This window comes from Astatotilapia calliptera, chromosome 18, assembly GCF_900246225.1.
Source record: "Astatotilapia calliptera chromosome 18, fAstCal1.2, whole genome shotgun sequence".
Classification (NCBI taxonomy): domain Eukaryota; kingdom Metazoa; phylum Chordata; class Actinopteri; order Cichliformes; family Cichlidae; genus Astatotilapia; species Astatotilapia calliptera.
The window spans coordinates 13,096,983-13,114,300 of NC_039319.1; the positions used below are offsets into that span (position 1 = coordinate 13,096,983).

At 40.1% G+C, this 17,318-nt stretch overlaps 1 protein-coding gene across 3 annotated transcripts in view; it reads right to left on the reverse strand.

Moving 5' to 3' along the window:
* Positions 1-17,318, reverse strand: part of cacnb2b (calcium channel, voltage-dependent, beta 2b) — a 40,496-nt gene that overhangs the window by 13,771 nt on the left and 9,407 nt on the right. Inside the window, exon 1 of one of the 3 annotated variants that reach the window (XM_026150104.1) lies at positions 15,813-16,631. The exons of the other annotated variants lie outside the window; for them this stretch is intronic. Coding sequence (XP_026005889.1) covers positions 15,813-15,830 — 18 coding nt within the window. The 5' untranslated portion in view covers positions 15,831-16,631. Of the gene's footprint in view, positions 1-15,812; positions 16,632-17,318 lie in introns of those variants that run through there. 3 annotated transcript variants of the gene reach the window in all.

Consider the following 17,318-nt stretch of genomic DNA (forward strand, 5'->3'; position numbering starts at 1 on the left):
GAAAATCATACACAGCTAAATGGAGAAGTAATAAATAAGCTCAATTATGGCAAGCCCAATTTTTACTCTTTAAGTGTGCGTGTGTGTGTGTGTGTGTGGGGGGGGGGGGATATGTGTGTATTCACATCATTTATGTTAATGAGAGTCTGGGGAGTGAGTTGGAGGGTGGGGTGGGCTGCTTTTAACTATGTAAAGCACTTTGTGCTACATTTTTTGTATGAAAAGTGCTTTATAGATAAAGATTGATTGATTGATTGATTGAATCCACACCCCACTCCTAGCTAAAGTGTTTTTTCTGCAAAAGACTGGAATTGCAACTCCTCGTCTTCCAAAGTGAAATGGAGAGTTGCTTTTGCTTGCCCGCTGCCCACCCTGAGCAATGCTCCCCACAGTGTTTCCACTTGATCACAGTAAAGGGAACAGTTACATTCTCCAGCAAACATTGCAGTCAGCTGCAATACCTGCCTCCTCGAAAATCTAAGAAAATGTCGACATATTTTAAACATTTAACATGAAGACTTTTACAATCCACTAGTTTATGGCTGTTCATATGATTAAGACTTTTTTTTTTAAGTAATTGAGAATATAGGCGGCTCACTGTGCAAACCCAAAGAACCTTTTTTTTCTGGCACACCTTTACTCTACCACCTGCTCCCCCTCTCCATGTTATTCTAAATGAGTGCACACTGACACTACTGAAACACTTATGATGATGGATTATGCACCATGTCATTACCATAGGCCAATTTTTACTTCTGACCTATCTTCAACTCCAAAATGGCTTAGCTTTAAAATGAAATTGAAAGAGAATAGCAGGGACTGCAACGAGGAAGGAAAGCATGAGGCGTGAGGGAAGCGACTGAGAGCGCTACAGTGCTACAAGAAGAAAACAAAGTAAAAGAAAAATATCTTCAGAGAGAAAACAAAAGCACATTCAGTGGTGGCACAAATGTGCACATATTTGCTCATTGGAAGGGGGGACACACACACGACTAATACTCGAGAAACAACAAAAGTATTGATCAAAGAATCACAAGGACATAACGTATCAACGTACTAGATTGCTGGTAATTACACATTACAGTTATGAAAAGCTGGTGGATGCAGTAGAGACAATGTCAAAACAGAAAATTGAAAATCAGAGAGAAGGAGGAAGTAAATCTCCCTGGGGCACAATTATGCCCAGGCAAGGATTTTTGTTTACCCATGCCTGGCAAAGACATCTGGTCGCACAGCACCCAGCTCTCCTGTGAGCCAGTGTCACCCAGCCAATAGTACAAAACGCCCCCGCTGAATTATTAAGCAACACTGAACTACTGCTGATGACTTTACGAGAATGAGTTGAGCTCTCCAAGAGAAAGGAAGCAAAAATCAATAATATATATATATATATATATATATATATATATATATATATATATATATATATATATATATATATATATATATAATTTTGAAAGAGATTGTAATTAATATCGCAAGTTAAGTAACCTTTTACTTTACAGTTCTGATTCACATATTTATTTAAGAGTTTTACATATGTGGGGAAGATCTTAATGGACATGTCTGTGGTCTGGCATAACAGTTACAGTGTGTGATTCTAGACTCTATTGCAGATGAAGACTGTGCCTGGTTTACTTTATTCACTGTGTTGCTGCATTGAAGCCATGTAGATAACTGTACCTGCTTGAACTGAAACATTTTCTCATTGTGTCTCATAATTATTGGATTATTCTCTCAGATTTCCCAACCTGTGCATAATCTGGCCCCGGCCTCTGAAATGTGAAGATCTGATCTTTTTCTTTGAGATAAATTACATTTAACTAAATGTTAAAAAAAAAGGCTTTTGTTTCATTGTGTTATTGTGATTTTAAAGATGTGATCAATTCAGAAAATAAATCTTCACATTAATAGATAATCATTAGTTCATTAGTTGTTACAGTCCTTTCTCTTTTGATATTAAATTGAATCAGCTGAGTTAAAAGAAACTGCATCTTTGTTGACCAATAATACCCAGACTTCCCTGCACAGTATTTTCTCTCTATCACTAAACTTTTCTCTTATATAGGTACTCCAAGTTGATTTTTCATTCCACTCTTTCAAAGTCTTTACCCTTAACTGATCCCCTCATCATTTCATTAAACCCCCTTCTTTCTTCTCTTTTGTCCTTCTCTCTCTCCCTGTTGGAGAATCTTTTTAGACCATTACTGTGATTACGTGGCTTAGAAGGTGGGCAAAGGAAGGTAGAGGGCAAGGATGACGTGAAAAAAAGGAATAAAGGCACGCTCTCTCATGTGCTACCTGAAGGTGACTCCTATTCTGCTGAAAAGTGTTTACACAGCTCTTTCAGCACACGCCAGGAGAGTGCATTAGGAAAGGAGCATCTGATTGGGGAGATGGACTCCATCCCCAAACCTAAATAATCAGAACCATCGAGTCACCAGGAGCCAGCTGGCTGCCCTGGAGGATTGTGATTCCCCAGAGGTCGAACTAAACTCTGAACCAGTTTTTAAAAGGATCCTGTTATACATGCAGCTTGCATCAACATCAGATATTTAGCAGGTATTTTAAGCCTTGCGTGACAAAATGTGCAAAATTATTAGAACATTAATAACCAAAGAAACCAAAGAAAAAAGGAAAGTGTGGCTTTGTACCAAGTTTGGTAAACTAAACTAATATCTTGATGCATGCTCAGTCATCTAGGCAAGGAAATCCCAGAAAGTTTCTTATGTTCATCTAATTTTAAGGGGGGAAAAGTTTCGTCAAACATTCGTCAAACATTTCGTCACTCATCCAAGTGGATAATGTCTTCCTCAAATGACTCAATCATCCAAGTGGCGTTCCTCTCACTAAAACACTGTGTCCAGATGTACAGAATCAACTTTTCAACTTTGAGTGCAGAAAGTGTGAACTGAGAACTCCACTGACTGACATTGACCGAATAGGAGATATATGAGGGCTAGTTACACAGCTGTCAGCTGCAAAACAATGGAGGAAAGCACATCTGTTTATACAGATACAGCTTTATAAAGTGCATAATTTTTAAAAAAAAAGTATTTTTCAATTTAATTAGTTAAATAAAATATCAAAAAACTTCCTTTCAAAAAGATCTGGTAATGAACGTAACCTCCCTTTTTTCATTACCTTACATCAACTGAGTGTTTAAGTTTCTTGATTGGTTGATGACTGGTTGACAGCTAAAGCAGTAACTACAGTCTCCCAAATGCTATTCAAAGAGGTGCATCGCCCTCTCTCACTGTAAGTCAGGTGAGGAGGGACCAGGTCATTGCCTGGTCATCCAACCATGTAGTGAAGTACTTGGATGCATGTGGTGGAGCTCAAATGATCATTTCCTTTTTGAATGTTGGAGACTTCTTTATGACATTTCCCTCCTTCTTTTCCTTTCTCTTTCATTTAGTTATCTTGCACTTAGCACTATTTGGAAAGCTTTTATTGCACTTACAGTAACATAAGTTAATAAGAGCTGGACAAACTTTTTCTTTGCTACACCTGTCTTTTATCTGCTCCATGTCGGTAAAACAGAAACACAAGTGGTGAAAAAGAGAGTAGGTAATGGCTAAAATGGCTTTGACACTCCTGAAAGTCCAGTCTTGAATCAGAATCAGAAAGGGTTTTATTGCCAAATGTTGAGCAGGTTTACAACATTAGGAAATTGCTGCGGTGCTTCAGTGCAAACATACTGTCATAAATTACGCTTAAATAGACATGAAAAAATAAATAAATAAATAAAAAAAAATAAGAATAAGAATTAAAAGTGCTAAGTAGATAGATATATACATGAGTGCAGGTGGTGATCAGTGCCAAACATGGAATGATGAACTGACAAGTTTGCCAAATTGCAAACCACACAGACCTTTGGCCCACCAGAGGATATAACTGTAAAAGAAGAAGATATTTTCAGTCTTTCACAAAGAGTAATGAAACATTAACTATCAAGGATGAAATCCCAAGTAGGTTGGGAGAATGTATAGAGTCTTCATGTCTACACATACTAGCTGTACACTGGGAGGCACGCTTGACTCTTTGCTGTAGGAAACTGTATCAAACAGTACAAGAACCTTTTCCTCTTGAGTTGAGGAGATGAGTTCAAATACAAGATATACGGTGGGAAAATTGACAATTTAAGATAACAGATGATCTTTCGATTTGATTTGATTTGTCAAAGGAAATAAAAAAAAAGATTACTACATTAAACAATTAAAATACAGTGATGTGCAATCCAAATTTCCTTCAAGGTGCAGCATGATAGGTGGTGACACAAAGATGAAAAGGCTCATGCATCATGATGTGTAAGTTCAGAATATAATCAGAGGGAAAATCCAGACAGCTATGTGCACAACCAGTCATGTAGGTCTCTGCACATTAATTGTGGGAAGACTCACATGGGGAGAGTTTACTTTAAATGACCGCTCTATGATCTTTGGCCATACCACCCACCATTATTCAAGAATAAAAATGAAAAAGGAAATATTACTATGAATGCTGAATCACAAAATACCTCCTCACAGGGTTAAAAACTAGAAAGGAAAATCCATCTATTATCTTAAGTTTCTTTCAGTGTCTCCTCTTGAATATATTATTCACTGTACCGTGTAGAGTGTATTGGCCGAAGATACTCATACAGTAATTCCCGCTTCATATTACTCAAAATACAGAAAGACATTTCCACGGCAACCATATGCAACGTGAGCATAAATTACTTCCACTGACGAAAATACGTCTGCTGTTACATTCTGTATACCACAATCCTCAGAAAAATATACATACGAGTCACAACAACCCATACCTGACACCTTAACTCTCCTTCAAATTCATCACATCCTTGTAGACAGACTAAAGACATTAAGTGAGCATTACATAAAACTCAATGGGAGATCCATCAAGGAGCTAGTTAAACCGTCATAAAACTTTCATTATATTTATGTCGGCTTTGAAGTGCTGATAGCACTTCATTACTGTACTTCCACCCTCAGATGACACAGCAGAAAACTATTACACCTGTACACTCATCTATAAATAGTATTTTAAATATGTCATAAAAATCAATCTTTTTATCTTTTCACGAAGTTCAGATGCTAATCCAACATCAGTGTAAAACATCAGCATGAAAGACAGGAAGCAGAAGTTAGTTAAACTAAAGATGCTTTTTGGATGAAGATAACTTTTTTATAGTTATTTTAACTGCTGAAAGGATGAAAGAAGTATCACCCTTTTAATATATTTAAAGAGCAGCAAAAGATTTGAATTCTACCATTTAGAGCTCAGTTTTTAGGGTATCTTTTGGCTTCTTTTAGCATAAATATATAGTGTTTGGGCTAGACATTAATATGTTAATTGGACAAACATGAGTGCACTAACACTAGTAAAATTCTAGCCCCCTAAACAGCAGAAAAGGACACATCTTAAATGGATTTATGTGATGGAGTACCCATTGTCAGCTCTAATACCACTTCAGAAGACAAGCAATTTACAGGACAAAACCCAGAGAAGTAAAACATAGTTATTTAGGAAGGTAAGGATATAGTTAATCCTATAGTGATTTGTTCAAAGCATTCATATTCATATGGGGAAACTTTTTTTTGGTTGATCTCTGGTTGTGTGAGTATGGAGATTTGCTACTACCTCCTGTACCCTCCCATGCATTCTTGGATACTCCTCGGGTACTGCTGTGATCTCACTCGTCACAAAAAAGACATCTTAGGCTAGGAGTTTCCACTTCAATGAACAAGACCAAGGTGAACAAATCTGTGGTGCCTTCATCCCTGTGGCAGTTAACTACTATAATAAGAGCCTTAAGTTTGAGAAGAGAGCTCAAACACTTGGCAGTTTATTATAGGACTGTGACTCCAGCATCATTCACTGACATACCACACAATGCAAATGAAAATTATGACAGCAGGGCTGAAAAAATGACAGTATGGTAATGATAACAGAGTTTTAAAACCACCCTGTGTATCTCATGTGTGATGGTGAATTGGTTGTTGCTCTGTCCACAGCTGAATAATCACAGGAGAAAGGCATCAGTGCAAACTCTGCATAAAAGCCCCCAAGGACAATACTGAGAAGAGATTCAGCATGCCCACAACTCCCAGTTCCCTGAAACTGCATACAGCAAAAACCATCAGGACTTTTACATTCTCAGGCAGCGCCACAGTAATTCTTTTCACTCACAGCTCACTTAGACAGCAGGCTTTGATATATTACTTTAATCCAGCTTTTAAGAAAGTAATGATACAATTCTACTGTTGACATGAATCCAAATTTGAATTTAAGTCAGAACCACAAAAGACCATCTTGAGCTGGGCAAAAATCAGTGGTGATAGCAATGAGTCTACAGACCACATTTTGGGTACTTGTAAAGCTTCAAGCATGTTTTTTGAAAAATTGTGATGCTGCTGTGTCGGTAAAATCATACAGAAAACAAAATATAGATGAGTCACAAATAAAAACAAAAACTAAAAACTAAACAAAAAGCAATGTGTTGGACCTTTTAACCCGCCTCTGAGCCATTGCTTTTAGTTAAAGGATGGCTTTGCCCATCTTTCAGCTTTCACGAGATACTGAGCAAAGTGTAACTATTCATAGGAACCACAGACAGTTTTTATTTCATGCTACACTATAGTGTGGGCTTACATTAAGAAGTAAGCTGTTGCTCCTATATGCAGCCACAAGAGCTTCAGTGGGATTTGGCATTGGCTCTTCAAGTCTCTGGAATTCTGCTGGAGGGAGAAACACAATTCTCCATCCATCCATTCACTTCCGCTTATCCTTTTCAGGGTCGCGGGGGGCGCTGGAGCCTATCCCAGCTGTCATAGGGCGAGAGGCGGGGTACACCCTGGACAGGTCGCCAGTCTGTCGCAAGGCTAACACACAGGGACAAACAACCATTCGCACTCACATTCATACCTAGTGACAATTTGGATTTTCCAATTAACCTATCCCCACAAGCTGCATGTCTTTGGACGGTGGGAGGAAGCCGGAGTACCCGGAGGGAACCCACGCAGACACGGGGAGAACATGCAAACTCCACACAGAAAGACCCCGGCCGGATGTTGGAATTGAACTCAGGAGCTTCTTGCTGTGCGGCAACAGTGCTAACCACCGTGCCACCGTGCTGCCCGAAACACAATTCTTCCTAAAGCTATTTCCTTTTTAATGTTTGTGGTGCAGACATGTCAGTCCAAACTCTTGCACGGGTTTTTAACTAGGTTGAGATTTGATGACTGTGATGGCATTAATACAATTTATTGTATTCCTACTCAATAAACTGTTCCACAGCTCCGCAGTGCAGTGGCTTACACATTTTCACACGAGGGAAGATCCCCAGGAAGAGATTGAATCCCTTGCGAGTTGCTTTAGGAAAGTAAAAATCTGCCCAATCATAAATGGTGGACCCCTGCCTGGTCGCTTGGATCTCCGACTACCTCACCGACAGACCACAGTACGTCAGGCTGAAGGACATCACGTCTGACACAGTGGTCAGCAGCACAGGAGCACCACAGGGAACTGTGCTGTCCCCTCTTCTCTTCACCCTGTACACCTCTGACTTCTGCTACAACTCTGAATTATGCCATATTCAGAAGTTTGCAGATGACACGGCCATCATGGGGTGTATCTGGGATGATCAGGAAGAGGAGTACAGAAGTCTGGTGAGGAACTTTGTCGCATGGAGTCACACAAACCACCTGCAACTCAACACCTCAAAGACTAAGGAACTGGTTGTGGACTTCGGGAGGTCCAGAGAAGGTCCACTGCCGGTTCAGATAGAGGGGGAGGAGGTGGAGGTGGTCAGCAAGTACAAGTACCTCGGGCTGTGGGTGGACAATAAACTGGACTGGTCATGCAACACAGAGCACCTGTATAAAAAAGCCCAAAGCCGACTGTACTTCCTCAGGAGGCTGAGGTCTTTTAACATCTGCAGGAAGCTCCTGAGGATGTTTTACCAGTCAGTGGTTGCTGGAGTACTTTTCTATGCTGTGGTGTGCTGGGGGAGCAGCACAGCAAAGAGGGACTCATCCAGGCTGGAGAAACTGATCAGGAGGGCTAGCTCTGTGGTCGGCATGAAGCTGGACACTCTGGTGACAGTGGCAGAGAAAAGGACATTAAAGAAACTGATGGACATTATGGACAATGCTGGGCATCCTCTGCACACGGCCATAAACAATCAGAAGAGTCTGTTCAGTGACAGGTTGCTTCTCCCCAAGACAAGAACTAACAGACTCCTTTGTCCCACACGCCATCAGACTGTTTAACTCCTCTCTGGAGGGGAGAGGGAGGGGAAACAGGAGGACAAAGGAGGGGGGAACAACTAAGCTGTAGTGCCTCTGCACCTCACTGTACAATACCTTGTGCAATACTTTTTGTAAATAGTCAACAGTGCAATAGACTCAATACTTGAAATGTGCAATTCACTTGTATTTTTATTTTTTATTCCTATTTATTCTATTTATCCCCTTTGTATATTTTATTTATATTTGTCTCTGTATTTATATATGTGTGTGTGTGTGTGTGTGTGTGTGTGTGTGTGTGTGTGTGTGTGTGTGTGTGTGTGTGTGTGTGTGTGTGTGTGTGTGTATATATATATATATAACAATTCTGTAACTGTAACTTCGGTCGTTGCTGTGCTTTTTTTGGAAATCGAATTTCCCAGAGGAACCCACCCGAGGGATTAATAAAGTTCTATCTTATCTTATCTTATCTTATCTTAAATGTGGGAGCTTCCTGCTATAGGTGACGCCTTGTAAATAAGAGAGAGGCTTAAAGTCACTTTATACAAACCACTCAGTGTGCTATGGATGACATCATCCAGGAAGAGACTATTCGACGTTCCAAATTATTATGCAAATTGTGTTTAAGTGTCATAAAGATTAAATAAGTTGTTTTTCAATTAAACTCATGGATGGAATTGTGTCTCAGGACTCTTTTTATCACTGATATCAATCTCGGACACCTATGATCATTTGTTTGCCAGGTGAGCCCAATTAAAGGAAAAACTACTAAAGAAGGATGTTCCACATTGTTAAGCAGACCACCATTTTCAAGCAAAATAGGAAGGAAAAATGATCTTTCTGCTGCTGAAAAGCGTGAAATAGTTGAATACCTTGGACACCTAATGAAAACCTTAGATATTTCACCAAAATTTAGGCGTGATCACCATAATGTAAGAGATTTGTGGCCCATAAAGGCACAATGAGGAAGGTTTCTGCCAGACAAATACATCAGATTAAGCAGCAAACACATATTTGAAGCTGCTGGTGCCTCTGGAGACCTGCGAACATCAAAGTGTAGGATCCTCCAGAGACTTGCAGTTGTGCATAAACCTTCTATTCGGCCACCCCTAACCAATGCTCACAAGCAGAAATGGCTGCAGTGGGCCCAGAACTACATGAAGACTAAGTTCCAAACAGTCTTGGTCACTGATGAGTGCAGTGCAACCCTGGATGGTCCAGATGGATGCAGTGGTGGATGGTTGGTGGACGGCCACCATGTTACAACAAGGCTGCGTCGTCAGCAAGGAGGTGGTGGAGTCATGTTTTGGGTTGGAATCAGAGGGAGAGAGCTGGTCGGCCCCTTTAGGGTCCCTGAAGGTGTGAAAATGACCTCTGCAAAGTATGTGGAGTTTCTGACTGATCACTTTCTTCAATCCTGTTGAGAACCTTTGGAGCATCCTCAAGCAAAAAAATTTGAGGATGGGAGGCAGTTCACATCCAAACAGCAGCTCTGGGAGGCTATTCTGACATCCTGCAAGACATTCAAGTAGAAACTTTCCAAAAACTTACAAGTTCCATGGATGCAAGAATTGTAAAACTGCTATCAAATAAGGGGTCCTATGTTAATATGTAACTTGACCTGTTAAGATGTTTTTGATTGAAATAGCTTTTGGTGTCAGTGAAATTGATCTACTAATGCTGCAAATTCAACAAAGGATCATTTTCAATTCTCTACAGCCTATAAAATCTTTTGAAACTCTGTGTGCGTAACAATTTGGAACAGTGCATTTTAAGTTTTTTATTTTTGAAAAACATACTGTTTTCATTGGGAGTTTTGTTTAGTAACATTTGAATTATACCCTATTGGTCGATGACTCGAAAATTATGCCGACTGTCATTTGAATCGACTATTTAGGAAAAACAGAGAAAAATATCATTTGCATAATAATTTGGAACGCCGTGTATTGCAGATCAGACAGGATGAGGCTGATCTTACTTCAGTTCAGGATTTCAGGATTTATATAGTACGAATTCACAATAACAGTCATCTCAAGGTATTTGCAGCAATCCTTACATCTACAGAGACAAATGGATTAGAAGAAGGTATTGCTTCTACAGACAGCACCATCAGATACCCCAAAGAGGTCAATGGTTCTGTTTTTGATTTTGATTTGTCACCTGCCTAAAGCACCTGCCAAAATACATTAAAACATAGCGAAAGTAGAGTGAAAGTTGCCACCACAAACGATGTTGCACACACCCAACTGCTGACACACACAGATAAACATATTGCCATCCCACTTCTAGTACCCTTTACTCATTACTCAATGGAGGGACCTGCACTCATCTTCACATTTGGCCTTCATTTTGGCCTCAGCTATAAAAGTGCCATGGCTCTACGGGTGCAGTGTGGTTAGTTTGACAAAATCTGTCAGAGAGGCATATAAATACCTGACTGACATGCTCTAAACTGCCTATGTAGACACTGTTGCTGCAGAAGGTATCTCAAGGACCATATTTTTCCATGACAATAGCGGCCTTACTGTTGCAGCACTTGGAAGAATCTTTCTACTGCAGCTGTTTAAAGTAGATGTGCTGCTTTTGGCTCAGAAAGCATGAGTGTAGAGTCTGTTGGTGAGTTTGACGTTTTTATCTTGTATGAGTCAATGATTTTTTTTTTTCATGAACAAGATCAAAGATGTAATATCTTTACTCATATCACACTTTTGATCTGTGCATACATGCTGGGATGGTTATTAAAAGCTTGCTGCTGAATAGAGAGCCATGCATCAAAAAGGACCCAAACATAGGCCTCTTCCCCTTCATTACAGTTTATTGTTATCTGCAGAGCAGGTCAGTGATCTAATTGTGACTAATTTCCTGTCGGACCACCAATGAGGCGCTGGCAACAAGCCCAGGTGTGGTGAAACATTTGTCAATTTTTGCCAATAAATATTTCCTCATATTTTTTTCTGTAGGTGAGGAATAATGGAACTCAGCTCTCTTACACCCATCTTCTTCTGCTGTTCATTTTTTACTTTGACATCCTATTCTGTATATTGTGATGATTTCTTTGCTACTGTATCTCTTGGTCATTAACAGCCAGTTCATTTGCATGCAGTGAGTGTTCTGATCCTGTTTTCTCCAAGCCCTGTCTAATCAGCTGCTTTGCATCATCTGTCTGAAGGAGACTGGCTCCATGCCCTCTCCCTGATGCTACCATAGAGCAGATACGGCCGGGCTGGCACAGCTATCTTTACTTTGGCACGGATCTCCGTCTGTGAAGTTTAAGGCTGCATCACATCTCTTTAGATCTCAAATTATAGATCAAAAGAGGCAGTAAATCAGTACCACGGTAAATGTATTTTAATTCATATATAGTTTGTTAATGTGGGCTTTATCATTATTATGGCTGCTGATATTGCCAGTAAAAATAAAGGGTAAAAAAAGGTTGCTGTTGCTGCAGTGAAAAATGTAGAAACTGTAGAAATTAGATTATTAGTAACTTAATGGCTCCTCCAATTCAGACAGATGTAGACAAAATCTGATGGCTGATACATGATCACATATTTAAGGGCCCATACTGAGCAAAGAGGAATAACAACCAGCAACATTCCAGCTTGTCAGGAGCTGAAATGTCCTAACCACGTGGCCAATGGATCATCCATAGTTTGAATACTAATGCTATATTAGTTGTAAGTGGGTTTTGAGAGAGTAGGCTTAATTTTCATGTTACAAGAGAAATGAGTTTTACATACTGTAGCAGACCAGTCCCCATCCTTAGCACACAAGAGGATACAGCATATTTGTTAGAATGAGAGGGTGGTGCAGTGGTGGGGTGGGCATCCTCTGCCTGTCTCCCACTGTTCAAAGGAAATTTTAAACTGGCTGCAGACGTGGATGTGAGAGTGAATTGTTGTTTGTCTCTTTATTTGAGCCCTCTGACGGACTGGCGACCTGCGCCCCGCCTGTTGCCTATGAGAGCTGGGATAGCCTCCAGCCCCTGTGACTCTGAATTGGATAAATGGAGGGAAATGGGTGGACATCTGTTAGATAAAGCTCTTCACCACCGTCATCTAAATTTCTGAAACTTTTAAAGGCACACTCAAGTTTCTGGCAACACGTGGTGGCAACAGCTTTTTTAATGCAAGCCCACAACTTAACCATACTTCTAGAAATTCTGTTAGGACATAATTTCTAGAAACCAGAAGAATAGGAGCATGATTTTTTAATTTCCTGGAGAATCTGTTAAAAGAGGGTAAAAAAAAAAAGGATTCACACGCAAAAAATTTATAAATTAGATTCCAACTGACATTGGATTTTTTAAGATATCTGATGTGTGGAGAAAACCCAATATAGAATAGAATAGACATATTCTTTATTTTCCCTCACTGAAGGAAATTCAAGTGTTGCAGCAGCAAAGTGACAGGCAGATTGAGCGGGCGGATTCACACAAAAGTAAAGAATATAATAATAAAAAAATCTGAAATAACAAACAGTACAGTAAGTATGGGATATGTCATGCTTCTAATTTTTTGCGTAGTTATTCTTTGGTTCTGCTAAGATCAGCTGGTAGCTGTGAAGAGTCAAACACATTTCATGAACAACAAAGTTGCAGAGCGCCCTCTGGTGGACAATCTATGTAATGCCAACACTCACTGTTGAAGGGTGTTTCAAGATCATTTATCAGTCATTACTAATGATGACACAAATAGATCGATATGACCAATAGTATGAGCCCACTAACAAATTGTTCAGGCTCTAGTATAAAGTGCTGAAAGAGTCTTGAATCACTGGACAACAAATAAACATAGGGAACTTATAGTAGTAGTCAGTGCCATCAACATGTCATGCTGAGAGAAAGAAAAAGGCCAACAAAGAAGAAATATCACTGAACAGTTTAAGATGGGCTTGCAGTTTCGTATGGAAGATTTTGGGATTACCCCTAAACTCCCTGCTTTATTAGCAATGTTCCAAACTACATTTAATGGCAGGATTTCATTTCATTCATGTATTCTTTTTTTTCTGATTTCATCACCCTGCAGTGTCTAATTACAGTTTGTAATTGCAACTAAAGAAATTAACAAACATTATTTGATTAAATTTTTTTTTAAACGTATGAAGAAGAACAGGTCGCTGCTCTGCTATGCCTGGGCATGAAATTAGAAGTCATCCTGCAAGAAACACATTGTAGCTGCTTAAATCTGTGGGAAACATTAAAACATACTGCAGAAAAAATACTCTTGGAGTGATTTAGAAAAGGTGGCATTACAACAGTTCTGATTCCACTGCTTGCAATACTCTTAACTCTATCAGCACTGTGTGCAGCACATGTAGCAGAGCATGCATCACAGCTGGACCACAGTTGTGTCCTAATATTAAGCTGCTAACCGGTTTGTGAAGCTCCTCTACCACCAACACATCAATATCAAATTTCTTTTCCTCAAAAATCTGTGTCTGTATCATCCTCATAAATCCAATATTGGTTAGTCTTTAAAGAGTAACATCTCATCACTCCGTCTCATCACTTTGCAGTTAATGATTACTCATTCATCAAGAAGTACAAAAAGACAAAAAAGATATTTGCTCATATTGAGTGTGTGTGTGTGTGTGTGTGTGTGGGGGGGGGTTATAAGCATAAGACGCAATGTGTATTTGGATCCTTTTCTATCTCTGTCTCTCTCTCTCTTTGGGTCATGATTGTCTTTGAGTAAGGAGATTAAGATAGCATGCGTCAATCCAGGATTTAGAGGCAGAGAGACAAATGCAAACTCCTCACAGACAGCCAACACTGCAGCTTCGACTGGATGTGCTCAAGTGCTCCCTGACAGTCATCAGATATACATAAAATAGAAGCATTTGTCGTATCTATATCACTTAAATCCTGGCTTGCCGGGCCCCCGTAATAGATACATTTCATCTATAGTTCACAGAAATCTCTCTGCTCTTCTGCTCTGCACAACGCTGTGATGCAACGTGATTAGAACTGGCGTGCCGAGAGGTGTGCGCATGTGTGGGGATTATAAAATATCATTTTGCCAGCCACTGGTGTTCTGATCATTTCTCACTTAGTTATTGCACAAGTACTGAGCAACCACTATCACTGGAACGTCACTCTATGAGCACAAAAACCTGACATCAAGCTAAACACAAAATAAAATAAATATAGAGTCGTTTTTGTTTTATTTTTAAACTGCAAAAAGTTTGATGCAAACAATAACATTTTAAATTTGGAAACAGCCCCAATTTCACAGGAAACAGGTTTACTGATACTTCTGGAACTTTCCACACAGCTCCACATCTTATTACTCCCCTTCCTGCCTGGAAGGAGAGCAGGTATCAGCATGTAATGCCCCAGTAACAACTACTAAGAGGCTTTTCCTATTCTAAGTAACAAGCAGTGGGCCAGCACTAACTAGCACTGCAATCCAAGAGAGTAGGCCAGCCAAAGTCTTCCTGCGATGTGTTAGTATTACATCTCCAAAAAAGGAGAAAAATATCAGCTTTGTTAAACCAAGAAGCGTATGTCCAAACACTTCCTCCTGTTCTAAAGGTATCCATGAACCTTTGAAGGTATATTTCCAATTATTTTGGCCACTACAGCTAGCGTGTTAAACTATACTTCATTTTACATATTCTGCAGCTACAGAGGAACATTAGTATTTGAAGTAATGTTTCTAGCCACCATGCAAATGGTATTCACTTTCCTATAGCCATTTTTGTTTTCCGGCAACTACTGTCTCTCACACTCCCTTCCCACTCTGTTTCTCTAACTTTGTGTTTTGTTAGGTAGTAGCACAGTTTAAAACAAAAAGGAAAAGCTGTATGTCACAAAAACAATGAACCTAAAGACCAAAATATAGAAGAAATTCTTATAGTTGCTTCTGGAAATGTGACAGACAATACTGGCACTGTATTTTGTAATATGAGATATTAGAAAATAAATAAACAGAGACCAATATGACTAATGATTAAACGTATATTAAACGAATACCCCCTAACATCGTTAATTAATGTTACATCACCCTCAAGCTGTTTAAAAGACTGAGAAGTGGGTGCCTCACTCTGTGAAGTTTACCTGAATACTGCAAACTGGAGCTTGGTTTCATAACTAAAACAAAACAATGCATGGACTGCACAGCATGTGCAAGAAACACAAAACCATGCTGCTGATGGCGTGCTCTACAGCTACAACACGTGAAGTGAAAAGAAAGCCAAACAGGTGCAGCACATAGTTTGGGGTTTAATACCACATGCCACAAAGTTCACCGCGAGTACAAGAGTCATAAATGAGAGGAAAAAGCTCGAGAAGAGATTTAATCCATTCGATTTTCACAGACTATTGGTTATGCAACCCTATCTGAAGTCTGTTTTTCAGCTGGACATATGACATGATACAAGCATGCGGATATGCATCTCTATCTGCCCTGCGCGCTGTTACATAGCGAGTGCAACGATGTGGAAAGGCCTCACACAAGGATTAACGCCCAGTGCAACAGATGGCGTATTCTCCAACCCTTCCTGTTCAGCACACGCGCACGCGCACAGATATGCACGAAAAAGAAATATCTGAAATGTTACCTTCTTTTTGGGCGGCATGGCAGTTAAAGGTGTCCTGTAGCGCTATTCCAAGGCTGTAACGACCACTTCAAATCACCATTCACCTGGCTCCAGTAAACAAATGGGCAAGGATGCCATGAGAGTGGTTCTCCCTCCACTCAGGTGGATAACTCCAAAGATGCTCTTCAGTGCAACAGATACGCGTGTTCCCTGCGCGCCAGTTTGAGCGTGAGGATGCAATTTCTTCTCAGAACCGCGACGCCGAGGACACCACCGGAGACTGCGAGAGTTGCGTGAAGGGTTTCACTTAAGTCGCTGATGTGAGTTGAGTGTAGTTGCCCCTTCCCGAGTCCTGTGGGTATTAAAGGCTTATTTCTCCGTGCGGCATCTGTTACGCGGCACACCGCTCACTCTGACCTCGGGCACCAAACACACCAGGAAAGTCTCCAACCCACCCGAGCTTTCTATGAGTTCTAAATAACGGAAAGTGAGGAAAGTCTTACTTTCTTTTTCCCCCTTTTATTAAAGAACAGGCTCCATCCTGTGTGCGTGCTGTCCCTGATTAGTGTGTGCGTGTGTTCCTAGGGTTTGTGTGCAAAAAAGAAAAAAAAGAAGAAATTGGAGTGTTATAATGGCATGGCTCCAAAATAGAAAGATGGAAATTTAAAAAAAACACGCAGACCATAATTCCATTGTGCGCCCGATTTACAGCATGGAATTACAGACAAACAGAATTCATCATCCAGAGAGCGCAGAGAGACTCTTTCATCACATTGGTTCGGTGTCATTATGTCACCACTAAAACTCGATGCCAAGTATCAGCCACACACAGACGCTGCTTCTTTTGAAGCTAAATCGACAGAAGGTTTGCAAACCAGTTATTAACTATCTTGTATATTATCCATATTATTTCGTCATTTTAAATAGTGTAATAGCTGTTTATTAAAGATCATTGAACACAATGCCAATTTACTTTTATTGCTTAACTATTTTGCTGATAATACCTCTGATTTGAAAAGGTTTATAATTTAATTTTATCATTCTGTCTTTACGCATTGCATAGGACCTAAAAACAAACAAAAAAACTGTATACTTCCTCTTCCACTGTTTAAAGGTAAGTAACAGTGTTTGGCCCATTTGTCACCATGGCTTGCGACCTGGACAGCTGGACAGGGGACATGAGCAGATGGGCGTGTGGTACCAAAATCTCCAGGGAGAGCTTATAAGGAGAAGAGGGACAAAGATGGGAGTGTTACATAAAACTGAGAATAGAAAAGAAAATGCAGACCTGTAGTCAGCTGATCCAGGTTGTGACTCTATGGAGAGATGATAATAAATCCTGGGTCAGATGTACATCTGGGCTCTATACACACATAAACACACACAGCTCTTGTCCTTGTCAATATCTATGCTGCTGATCAGAGGTCAGACAGCTGCAGTCACCTGAGCTCTAACAGACTTTGGCCTTTACTAAACTCTGATCTGTGACACCTTAAATCTCCTCAAGCAAGAGGAGGTTCCCCTGCA